The sequence below is a fragment of the Neomonachus schauinslandi genome, chromosome 11, assembly GCF_002201575.2.
Source record: "Neomonachus schauinslandi chromosome 11, ASM220157v2, whole genome shotgun sequence".
Lineage (NCBI taxonomy): Eukaryota > Metazoa > Chordata > Mammalia > Carnivora > Phocidae > Neomonachus > Neomonachus schauinslandi.
Genome location: NC_058413.1, coordinates 38718503 through 38731291, shown reverse-complemented (window position 1 = coordinate 38731291; position 12789 = coordinate 38718503). Strand labels below are relative to the sequence as shown.

At 40.7% G+C, this 12789-nt stretch overlaps 1 protein-coding gene across 1 annotated transcript in view; it reads left to right on the top strand.

Moving 5' to 3' along the window:
- Positions 1–11853, top strand: part of ZDHHC13 (zinc finger DHHC-type palmitoyltransferase 13) — a 55741-nt gene extending 43888 nt beyond the window's left edge. The window contains exons 13-17 of the mRNA XM_044919221.1: positions 678–771; positions 1969–2052; positions 6055–6212; positions 8778–8875; positions 11267–11853. Of these exons, the coding sequence (XP_044775156.1) occupies positions 678–771; positions 1969–2052; positions 6055–6212; positions 8778–8875; positions 11267–11405 (573 nt within the window). The 3' untranslated portion in view covers positions 11406–11853. The remainder of the gene's footprint in view (positions 1–677; positions 772–1968; positions 2053–6054; positions 6213–8777; positions 8876–11266) is intronic.
- The last annotated feature ends 936 nt before the right edge of the window (positions 11854–12789 follow it).

Genomic DNA, 12789 nt, shown 5'->3' with positions numbered 1-12789 from the left:
AAAAAGAAAGCAAATTCTTGGTAACATTTCTCATGTAAGCCTTTGTTAAATCTTCATGGTATATTTGTACACCTTCGTTTTTACCAGGTTCTAATTTTGTATTACTGTCAGAATAGTTTTCTGCCTTGAGCGTATGAGGGAATGATGTTTATAGTTTCTTGAAGTTGCCCATGGTTAAATCTCTCTGAATGATCCGTAGCGTGTTTTGATTGCTTTTTCCCGCCGTGAAGCACGTATTAGAACTAACTTCAAGTAAGAGGTTCACGATGACCCTAGAAACCACCTAGTGAAACCTTTCATTTTGCAGTTGAGGAATCAAGGCCTAGAGGGAGGAAGTAACTTCCCTCAAATTATTGGCAGAGCCAGAAATGTAACTTGGGTTTCCTTTTTCCTTTTTCTTAATCCAGTGCTCAATTCTGCCGCCTGCTACTGCCTCACTTCCCCTTGGTCAGTGTGACTGGGCTCTGGAAGTCAAATCCCTTTTAGTGATGGCCTAATCAAAATAGATATTTGGAAGTAGATATTAATAAGGCATTCCAGAGCCTCTGTGTGAACTGATGATCTATTTAGGATTATTTGTGCCCATGTCTTTATGATTTCGGAGTAAGATTTTGCTTGTGATTTGTTACCACTTTAAGACGCTGATTTTTGCTCAGACCTGTCTTATTGCCCATTAGATAAGGAAGCCGTTAAGATCACTGCACTGCCACGTGTGTAACTCCTGTGTCGCTCGATATGATCAGCATTGTCTGTGGACTGGACGGTGCATAGGTGAGAGATTGAATTTTTTTAGTTAACACTATGAAGTTAAGCATATATTTAGCTATGTGTGTGATTCATAGAAAAAATGGAAGGGCATCTAAGGGGTCCATTTTATAGCTCTTCCTTATCTGAGAATCCTTTTCACGGTTTAACACTTCTGGAAAATTGTCCATGTTGGTAATAATGAATGTGATTTGTATAGTAGAGTTTATAAAGCATTTTTGAATATAGTATCCTATTTGATCATCAGGGCACACCTTTGAGTTTGGTATTACTATCTCCATTTTAGAGGTGAAAAAATATAAAAGGTAAATTATTTGCTTGAGGTTATTTTAGTAATACCAGTCTTCTATACCAAATTACCAGGTTCTTACCATGTTTTGTGACTTGTCTCTCTCATTTACTTCTCCACTTGCCTCCTTCAAAGCTCAGGTAGGAGCCAGAACCAGAGATGATGGGGAGTATTCCTTGTCCTGGTCTGTAGCCCTGAGTTTCCTCTGAGCGGTCACTGTAAAAACCAGGGGTATATTATGAGGAACTGCAGAGGAACTACGGTCATTTGTCTTCGGCAGAGGAAATGCTTTTAAAATCTTGAACAAAAGGCTGCTTCACAGTCGGGTTTCTTTGGTGCATTTTGATGTTCTCTGCTATTCCTAGAGAATAGGTGAAGAGGTAATTCTTAAGGCCCCAAGCTTCATGGACCCCATCCCACTGTAAAGATGGGATGGTTAGCATTATAGCAGGCTGAAAAAGCAACAGTAATGAGTCCATATCTATTTGCTGCTCTTCAGATTCATTTTCTCTGTTCCCCTGATCAAGTGGATCCTTGATGTTCCAAAATTGTACTTCTTAAACTCGCTACATGGAAGGAAGAGATAGGGTATGGTTTGCCCAAAGTCCTGCCTTCTCACCTTCCTCCAGCGCAGTTATAGGCCATCCTAGAGCTGCATGTGTCTAGTAAATCTTGTTCTCTCCAAAAACGATGTCTTTTAGGTAAGCAACAAATAAATATTAGTTCAGCTAACATGGATAATTGACCATGATATATCAGAGCTGTTTGGTTTTGGTGTGGTGGTATTTAAAGGCAAAGCATAAGCTTATTTTTTACTTTGGTGAAGGCTTTTGACAGGATAGGGGTGAATAAGGTCTTGATCTGGAAAATCATTGTAAGAAAGTATTAAATATGTTTTTTTCTTTTTGATGTAGGTTTTGGCAACCATCGCTATTACATATTCTTCTTATTTTTCCTTTCCATCGTTTGTGATTGGATTATATATGAATCTTTCATCTGTAAGTATAAATTTTTCTTACAGTAAGCTCATGAACCCATACCCACATGCACTTTTCTTGGTAAATTCTTGTATATCACATTCTGCCTGGGTGACGATAAACCATACCCCTAATTAGAATGAAACGGCTGCCTTTAAGACTCAGCATTGGGAAGCTGCAAGAAATGCTCAGAGATTAGTTGTTAGCACTTGGCAAGAGATTGTACCTCACCTAAAGTGACCTTGATGAATTTGAGAAGTGGTCAATAATACAAATTCATTTAAGGCAGAGTGTAGATTTATCACCTAGTGAAGTGAGGAAAAATTAGCTGCTCAGGAACAAAACTAGGGAAGTGAGAAGTAAAAAAAAAATAGGAAAAAGAACAGGTTGGCCGTGGAGAGGTTAAGGGTGGGAGGAAGTGATCACAGGAGAGAAGGAACAAAAGCCTGAACGTCCATGCTATTTGATAAATGTTGTCACAGGACTAATGGGACAACTAATAGTCTTTGAAAGTTTGGAAGTAATGTCTTGGAAGAAAACCTTAGACCATTTATTCTGCATCCCTGAGAAGGGAAAATAACTTCTCAGTAGCAGTGTGAACAGGCATGTAGGGGGCTCACGTAGGGAGTGACATCCAGCTGTTCCAAGGTGATTGACCAAGAAGAACAGGGTTTACATTGAAGCAAGAAGGATTTGGGTTAGCTCTTAACAATTGCATGGCTATGCTTCACAAACCTAACTGGGAAAACGTATAGTGCTTGTAGTTTATTTTGGCCTTAACTGTTTATTTCTTGCTTATTTTGAAGGCTTTGGGAGAATCTGGCCTCACTACGAATCTGTTTCCACCCACCCTCCTGTTATATACATGCTCAGGTCTTAGATTTTGCCAGTAGCATACTAGTTTATATCCTGAGCTAAAATGTGGAATGATTCAGGAAGATGTTAGAAACGTTTTTTTCTACTTTATTTTCTTTTTCCCTTAGCATCCTAAGTACCCCCCCCCCCCCGCCTTCCCCGGCCCCCAGCTTTCTTTAGTTTAAATTTTGTTTAGTTTTTGAAAAATAAATCTTCCTACTCTGTCCCTAAGCCTCCCAGTTCCCCTCCCCAGAAACATCCAGTATTACAAGTTTTGGTTTGTTTGGGGTTTCATTTTTAAAGATGCTTAATATCTATGTGAACTGGTTTCTTTTTTGCCCTGCCATAGGCATGGAGAGGGCTTCAGTTACCTTGTCAGCCCCTTTCTTGTCTGACACCTTGGGTGTCTATGATCAGTAGGGAATGCTTTTGTAAGCTCAATGTGACCGTCACTATCTCAAATGGATCTAATAGTCAGAAGGTTGAGATCCCTGATCTCCTTTCTTGTCAAAGGCCATCAGTAATCCTGAGCATTGGAATTCAAAAACCTCTTAAATTATGTCCTGTGGTGTAAGAAATAAAAGATTTCTTGACAGTTCTATTGAAAGAACTGTCCTTTTAAGGCCTAACAATAAAACATATTCCCAGAAAACCTTTTTAAGCCGGCCCATGGACCAACTTGTCCCTTGGACTTGATACTAAGGGAGAGGAGCCAGATTTTACACCACTCTTGTCTCCCGCTTCTCTCTTCACTAAAAATAGTCACCTTTGTTTGGTGTCCGTGTCCAGCAGAAGACTGTATTGATAAGGACAGAAGTAATTTTCCATCGCTTCCATTCTTTCCAAGTTGCTTTCTTATTACATGCATTGGTTCTTCCCTCTTCTTTGTCTTTATTCTCTGGCTCTGATCCAGTTTTTATATTTTGTTTCTTAGGAATGGTCCCACTTTATATTCACTTGCAACCCTGTAGACTAGCTGAACGCATTTGGTTACTTTTATCCCATTTGTATTCCGACAGTATTTCTTTACACTAAATGGGGACATTGTGTCATTTATCATTACCTCACAGATGGAAAAAGTGAACTCGTGCTTCATTTTTCTAAGGAGGTCTCACTGTCATCCCACCCTCGTGGTTTCCCAGGGACATTCCTGTTGCTGGAGCCCTGATGGGCGCACGCCTCACTTGTGAGTCAGTGACAGCTACTTCTGGCTCTGTGTAGCGTCCATCCGTTTCATCTTCTGTGAGGTCTGCTTGCAGGGTGGACACTCAAAGTGTCAGCCTCCTACAGGTTACAGGGAGAAAGATTTTAGATCGTTGTTAGAACATTATAACTGTCAGAGCTATCTAAAGAGGAAAAGGATCGGCTTGGAACAGTAGGAGTCCCCTGTCATTAGCCAATGACAGGAATGTATTATTAGCACATATGAAAGTTTTATATTGCATAAGATAATGTATGTGGCCATTTGTTGCCATATCTTTGACACTAAGTCTGAAATCAGTCCTATGAAAATTTCAGTTTGAGGTCATGCTGTATTATCAAAAAAGTTCCCAGAAGAGAGCAGTAGAAATCTATAAGCTGGAAGAAAGTAGATATTCTTTGCCATGCAGCAGCTGTTTCTTCTACCTTCTGTTGGGAATTATATTCTTTTTTTGTCATGTCAGGTGCATGGGATGCATCTTTTTCTGCTGTCCTAACGAGAAGCTCTAAAGAGAGCGTAATTTGCCTTAACTTGTTGCCTTGATTACTACTCTGTGATGATTGTCCTTAGAATGCTTCTGACATATAGTCATGATAGATGGTTAGGAACCAAAGGAGACTTAAAAAGGGGGGAAAAATAGATTTTTTTTTTAAAGATTTTTTATTTATTTATTTGAGAGAGAGAATGAGAGAGAGCAAGCACATGAGAGGGGGGAGGGTCAGAGGGAGAAGCAGACTCCCCACCGAGCAGGGAGCCCGATGCGGGACTCGATCCAGGGACTCCAGGATCATGACCTGAGCCGAAGGCAGTCGCTTAACCGACTGAGCCACCCAGGCGTCCTCTGTCCTAGGAGTTCTTAAGTGCTGCTTTGGGAAGATGTCTGAAGCTACTTGTCAAATTGTCAGAGGCATTAGTGAAACCTCAAGGTGCAAATTTACAGAGTTCTTACTTCAAAAATAATTTGCCCTTTATAAACGGTCATGGTACTACAAAAGTCATTGGCTTCACAAAACCTTGAAGATTTGTTCCCTTGTTCCTGCTCTACCTACCTGCATTCTCCTTACTGCTACTCTTAGCTGCATGGCTTAGGGGGTCACGAAGGCCATAGTGAAGTCCTCTCTTTTCCTAGGGTGTCGCTCTCATGATTCCCTTACCTGAACTTTCTCTCTCTACAAGATAAATCATGGTGCCATTGCAGAAATACACCCAATAACCACGTGTGCTGTTAGGTCATGTTCCAATGGTATCTGGGTGCTTACAGGATTTCTTGTGCCTACAGCAGTGGCCTGTTGATCTGAACCCTTAATAAGAGTTTATTCAGTGCTATAACAGGCTCATCTCTTGCTGTGTATCCTGGATAAGATAAAGGGTTTTCTAAGCAGATATTTATTAAATACAGCTATTCTCCATTATCAAGTCCTTGAACGGTTAACCTTGGGCCAGTTTATTTTATGCTGAATAGGATGGTTTTAGTGGTGGTCTTACGGACCTTTTTTGCTTTTATTCCTTTACTGCCAACCACCAATGCAATGCTATCATAGCCTTCACGAGCCTGAAGTACCATTTTTTTCATCTTTGTTAGTTAAGCTGGCATTTGGAAGATAAATTCTTTTTTTTTTTTTTTTTAAGATTTTATTTATTTATTTGAGAGAGAGAATGAGAGAGAGAGAGCATGAGAGGGGGGAGGGTCAGAGGGAGAAGCAGACTCCTCGCCGAGCAGGGAGCCCGACGCGGGACTCGATCCTGGGACTCCAGGATCATGACCTGAGCCGAAGGCAGTTGCTTAACCAACTGAGCCACCCAGGCGCCCTGGAAGATAAATTCTTAAAGTTGGGTTCTAGTCTGTGTTACCATGTCTTACTTTCTCTTCTGCCTGAATAGAAGAGCAATGATTTTATCTTCTTGAAGAATGATCACTAGTTTGTTGCCTTTTTAAATAATGAGTTCCTTTTTTTGTGAATTCACAGATTGGTCAAATCATTGTGCCACAACATTCAGAGAAGATGGACTATGGACCTACCTCAATCAGATTGTGGCCTGTTCCCCTTGGGTTTTATATATCTTCATGCTAGCAGCTTTCCATTTCTCTTGGTCCACATTTTTATTATTAAATCAACTCTTTCAGGTATTTATTTCTCTTCTTATAATGCCTTTGAGTAAAATTTCCAGTAGCCTGTAACAAGGTAGAAAGACTTGACTTTTAAATCAGAAGGCTTTCGGGTCTTAGTTCCACCTGTCGATTACTCTCTGGGTATAGGCATGTCAGTTGAGTCTTGAATTTCAGTTTCCTTGTCTGTAATATGGAGTTGATAATGCTACGCTCACAGGATCGTGTAAAGGTTGGAATAATAAGTTGTTATCTTGTGCCTAGAAATGATCTAATCTGACCTTTTTATTTTACGGATAGAGTTACAGAGAGGTGAATTGAATTGCTCAGGATCACTCAGTGAGTAGTGAAATCAGAACTAGAAACTTAGGTCTTCTGACAGCCTATTCAAAGGCTTTTTTCATCATACAATTAAGTCATAAGGTGTGTGAAAACATGATATAAAATATAAAAAGCATTGTGAGATGCTTTTAAAGACATTTGTGAGATGATTATCTTCCCTCATTTTTTCCAACCCTGTTTATATCCCGTTTATTATGCAGTGCTTAAGTGGATAGAAGGGGGGAAGAAATGCAAGATCCATCACCAACCAGTGGACGTGGTAATTACACTTCCAGAGAAGATCACGGCCATTAGAGAGTTCACGCTCGAGGGCAGTAGCCACATTCAGCTTCCTATGAAGCTCTGTCCTTTTCCTGCTGCCTGCCTTCCTCTATGAGCATAACCTAATTCTTGTTGTTGCTATGGCCTGCCCTCGTGGAATGGACAGCCGTGATCAGTCTGAGCCAATTACTGTAAGACCTCAGATAATTAGAGCATTACTCATCGAAAGCAAAATGCATTCCACTTTTACAGGGAAGTAACCAATTCTACAATAATAATAATAATAATAATAATAAAGAAATAAAGACAGACAAAGGAAAAAAACGCTAAGGAAAGGAATGAAGCTGGTAACACTGAACCAAGGCCTCTGAATGTTCATCTTCATCTCCTGCCCCTTTGGTATCTACAGACTCAGGCACAAAGAATGAATATTAGCATCACTGATTGTTAATATCTTATAATACCTAATATTTATATATGCTTTACATAATCCAAAGCACTTTCCTATCTATTTGCTGACAAACAGTTAAGGTATAGACTGTGCCAAAGCAGTGTCTCCATTTTATAGACGAGAAAACTAAGCCTATGAGAGGTCGAGTGCCTTGTTTTGGCCGTGTGGCTGGTGAGAGGTGGAATTAGAAGTAGAACCGAAGATTTGAGACCTCCATTCTAATTCTCTTCCTTCTTTTCTGGACTCTTAGGGCAAGTACAGATACATATGAGACTATAATACCAACTTTTTAAAAGAAAGCTTAATGTTTCTTATACTTTCTAAGGCAAGAAAATGGACTCAAAGTTTTGGATACTTTTCTAATACAGGAATTCAGGGTAAAGTTGTTTTCTTAATAAAACAATTCAGTTGTTTGAAGCCTTTCATTTGCTGACTGCTCTAGTGAGTCATGGGTTTGACTGTAGCAAGTCAAACGGAGCATAGACTGTGGCAAGGACCATGAGATATGGTGAGAATAAAGTTCTCACTTTATAAGATAATGTATGTGGCCATTTGTTGCCATATCTTTGACACTAAGGTGTCTGAGGTGTCTGTCTAAGTTCTGCCGCTTTTGAAGCTGTTGTGTGACCTTGGACCAGTTACTTCACCTCTGGAAGCCTGAGGTGACTGAGTGTGTCTGTCTAAGTTCTGCCGCTTTTGAAGCTGTTGTGTGACCTTGGACCAGTTACTTCACCTCTGGAAGCCTCTGCACTGGGTATTTTAGATATATTATGTCAAATCCTTCAACAGTCTGATGAGGGAGGATGGTGTGATAATCTCTGTTTTATGGATAAGGACCTTGCTGTTTGAGTTGTTTTGAGGATTAAATGGAGTAACTCAGTGAATAGTAGGGTTTTAAAGATTTGGAGGTTTTTAAGTTACCTTAACTCTTACCCTTCCCCAAATTATGGATTTAAATGTCCTTCACTCCAGATTAACTTTTTCAATTGGCCCTTTCCAAAGGGCCATGTATGTAAGAAGCATATACAAGGTGAGATAATTGCAGTAAAAATGACCTTATATAGTTTTATTCATCTAAAACTTACATGCTGCATGTGTTGAGAATCTAAACAGGCTTCTAAGCCATGACTTGAATTACTAAAGCAATTATTTCATGACTGTGCTTTGTTGAAGGTTAATAAAAACAGTCACTTAAAAAAATAAATGCTTAGGGGCACCTGGCTGGCTCAATCAGAAGAGCGTGGGACTCTTAATCTCGGGGTCATGAGTTCGAGCCCCACGTTGGGTGTAGAGATTACTGAAAAATAAATAAGTAAACTTTTAAAGAAATGATCAGCTACTAGATTTACTTAGTCTCATTTAGAGCTGTTGAGTCGTTATCCTGACCGTGATCCTTGGTTAGACAAAAGGCTAGGTTATACTGTCTTCGGGGGAGTACTGAATGTTTAGCACTGTCTTGTGATGCACTACGAGTGACAGAACCTCAGTATAATAGTATTTTTCATGTACCTTCCAACCTTCTTTTGCAGATTGCTTTTCTGGGCCTGACCTCCCACGAGAGAACCAGCTTGCTGAAGCAGAGCAGGCATATGAAACAGACATTGTCCCTCAGGAGGACCCCATACAAGTAAGTCAGATCTATTTTGGCCGCTGTGTCCTGTGGAGGATGCTAGTCTAGCCATTGGTTTCCCAGCCTACTGCCACCACCCAGGCTGTGCTGCTCTCCTGTAACTTGCTGTCTGGTGGAGTTGAACCTCTTTTTTCTTGGAAGCCTCAGTGACAGGAGGTGAGTGGTAAGGTCATGAGCCCCAAGGTGGTAAGAATTTGGGACTTAGTCTGCTGGACTCAGCACAAATAGTTAAGTGACTTTGAAGTTTTGCCAAGATGGGGAAGCTCTCTAGTCAAGCCACATGGTCACAAGATTGCATGTTGCTGGCATGACGTCAGTGTGAGATAACCAAGAATTCCAGCCACAAAGCTCTCTGCAGAAAGCATTAGATTGTGAGCTTTGCCAAGATTTTCCACCTGCCTTTCTATCACTAGTAATTCTTTTAGCCCCATGTTTAATGTGCCCATCTGTGTCAGGGAGAAGCTAGTGCTTTGGGTTTGGGGTGTGGTTGCTCCAGGGCATCGGTTGTATAAAACCTGTCCTCAGTTGAAAATGGGAGTGTTTGTAAGGAAGGCTGTCATCTTACAATATGAATGATCGGGCTTTGAAGCTTATCTCCCTGTCCTACATATCGGGGTCTTGGAGGCTGGGAGTGCTGCAGAGGTCACCCTGAGCCCTCAGGGGATTTAACGCTCACTTGCATATCTCATGAGTAGTCTATTTTAAAGCACACTCGTGGTACAAGATGAAACTGTTAGGCTGTTAGACAAGGAAATCAGAGCCTCGGATAGGACTATGATCTGTGTTTAGAGAGGAGAGGAATTGACTTAATTGGGAAGAGATGGCTAAGGTGATGGAGGTTGGCCGGTGGTGCTAAGCTTGTGATGATTGGTTCAGACTGGCAAGGATAAAACCCTTTCCCAGTAGTTTAACCAGAGGAATAAGGATGAAAGCCTTTGTGACCGAGGTGGAATTTTCAGCTGAGCCTTGAGAGCTGTGGGATGGGGCCTGACAGAGAAGGACAGAAGGGGATTTCAAGCCCTAAAGAGCCTGAAAGAAGGGGCTGAGATGAAAGAACTGGGGCATGTTTGGGAATTACTGAGTAAGGGCAACATACCCTGGAGGAACTAACAGGAAAGCCTTAGAACTCCTTTGCATCTCGCTTCCACAAACCTGCCCAAATTGAAGATTTGTCTTGTTTGTCTTACCCTAAGTTACTTGTATTCACTAACTAGCTCTGGAGGAGTGTTGATGGTACTTTCCTGACAACTCTCCCCACAGCAGCAATGGCATAGTCCTCCTCACGCACAGATATGTTTTAATGCATATGGGGGTTGGTTTTAATAAGGTTTTTGGAGGACCAGACAGTGTCCAATTGGTAAGATTAATTGGAAGGAGCTCCTTCCTTTTTCCTGGAACCGCCATCTTCCAGTAATTCGCCAAAATGACTAGCACCAAGGAAAGAGGAGAGGCACCCACTGTATGTTCTCTAGACTTTTTAGAAAACATGGAGTTGTTCCTTTGGCCACATACATGCGAATCTACAAGAAAGGTGATATTGTAGACATCAAGGGAATGGGCACCGTTCAGAAAACAACGCCCCACAAGTGCTACCATGGCGGAACTGCAAGAGTCTACAGTGTCACCCAGCATGCTGTTGTCGTAAACACACAAGGGCAAGATTCTTGCCAAGAGAACTAATGTACGTATTGAGCTTATTAAGCACTCAAAGAGCTGAGATAGCTTCCTGAAGCATGTGAAGGAAAATGATCAGAAAAAGAAGGAAGCCAAGGAGAAAGGTACTTGGGTTCAACTGAAGGGCCAGCCTGTTCCACCCAGAGAAGTGCTGCACTTTGTGAGAACCAATGGAAAGGAGCCTGAGCTGCTAGAACCCATTCCCTCTGAATTCATGGTATGATAGGTCTAAAAAAAGACAAAAGACCCCTGGACTATAAAAAAATCAATCAATCGATCAATCAATCAGTCATTGGAAGGCATTGAGACAGGGCCATGTTTTACTTAGGAAGTTTAGGAAAAAACCCACTTTGTTGACTATAATGTTTCTGGCCTTTCTGGCCTTTGAGATCATCAAAATGCGAATCAGGGCAATGGGAATGGAAAGAAGGACACTTATTGATGGCAGTCACCATCCCAGTGAGTGGGGGACTCAGAAGGAAATTAAGTTGCTGGGCAGAAGCCAGGGAATCTCGAAATAGGGATTCAGGTCCAGAAATGGAACTGGGCTTCAGTTTTAATGTCCTCTAAGCTGGGGACCTGTCTGATTCACCTCTGGATTCCTGCTACAGGATCTTCAAAGGACTTTGTATAAATTCTCAGTGAATGTTTCTGGTCTGAATGAATGTTCCAACAGGAAATGTAGTAAGATGTGTTCTCTTCCTTCCTTGGCAGCCTTGGGCTCACACAGAACCTCGCAGATTTCTTTCAGTGTGGCTGCTTCGGCTTGGTGAAGCCCTGTGCCGTGGATTGGACATCACAATACACCATGGTCTTCCACCCAGCGAAGGAGAAGGTTCTTCGCTCCGTATGAAGAAAAGCAACCCCAGACTCTCCCTCTGACCTGCTAGCATTTATGTTGATGCCCTGTGGTCTGCAAGTGAAGTGAAGATTCAGAGTTCACCTAAGCCCAAAGGAAAATGCAGGTGGTTTTTAAAGCTATTTGGTAAAAACAAGTTCTCAATAAAGGCATTACACTTTTAGATTTAGCAGGGTGGACTGTTCCTGAACAATCTTGGCAGACATCTAAAGAAACTTATATTTTTCACAAGAAAATACAAGTTACATTTTTTTGGAGATAATATTCACTAATTATGGATAAAATGTATTTTCAAATACTTTATTGGTTGTTTCAAAATAGTACTATTCTTTAAACTTGTAATTTTTGATAAATTATTTGTGTTTGTTTTATCTATAAATATGTAAAAAATATTTAAATAGATGTATCTGTTTTGCTTTCACACTTAATAAATTTTTTTTTTTGTAGTTGAGATTTCATTTCTGACACTTAACACTTTTAGAATCTTAAATTGAGAAAAGGTGTATATAGGACATAAAGAAACTGATTCGTGATTCCAGGAATGAGTTGAGCTCTCTGTTAACACCAGTAAGCAAGATTTAATTTAGTTTTCCATCTTACTTAGAAAATTGAACAGAGGAAATCTTAAAGATTAATTACTGTTTTTACTTAGTACCCTCAAAACATTAGACTGATGTGATTGTAATTGCTAATTTCCCTTAGTCTGGAGGGAAAACGAATTCAACTTTAACTATTGGTATTGTATATAAATGCCCCTGGGCACGGCCCCTTCCTGCTGAAAACCATTACTTACAGTTCTGTTGCTCTTGGGGTAAAGGCTAAAATTCTCATCATGACCTCCAAGGTCTTGAATAATATAACCGTATTTTGTATACCAGTCTCACTCTGGACCACGCTTTGTACTGGAACCACATTGACCTTTCAGTTTTCCAGGGATCCATTCTTTCCTCTATAGAGCCTTTACAAATAAGGAAACTAAAGCCTAAAGAAGTTCCTGTCTTCTCCAAGGTCACTTAGACACTAAATGGGGTCGCAACTCTAGGAGTGCCGGTCATCTTGAATACCGTCCGACACACTGTATGTGTTCAGTAAACATTTAAATTCATTGAATGAATGAATGGTTTTTAAGCAGGATGTGATGTGATCATAATTGTTTGAAGACTGATTCTCTACTGGGGGACAGAAGGACTTTCTCAAGCTATATTCTTTCCCTTTCTCTCTCTTCAGACTCTACCAAGTATGTATTCTCAAATTATGGTCCATACACCATTTAATCAGAATTACAGGGATGGGGCAGGGGCTCACTTGTTTAAAATTCAAATACCCCGCCTCACACCTTCCAAACGACTATATTCCAGCACTTCTAATTGACATGTAA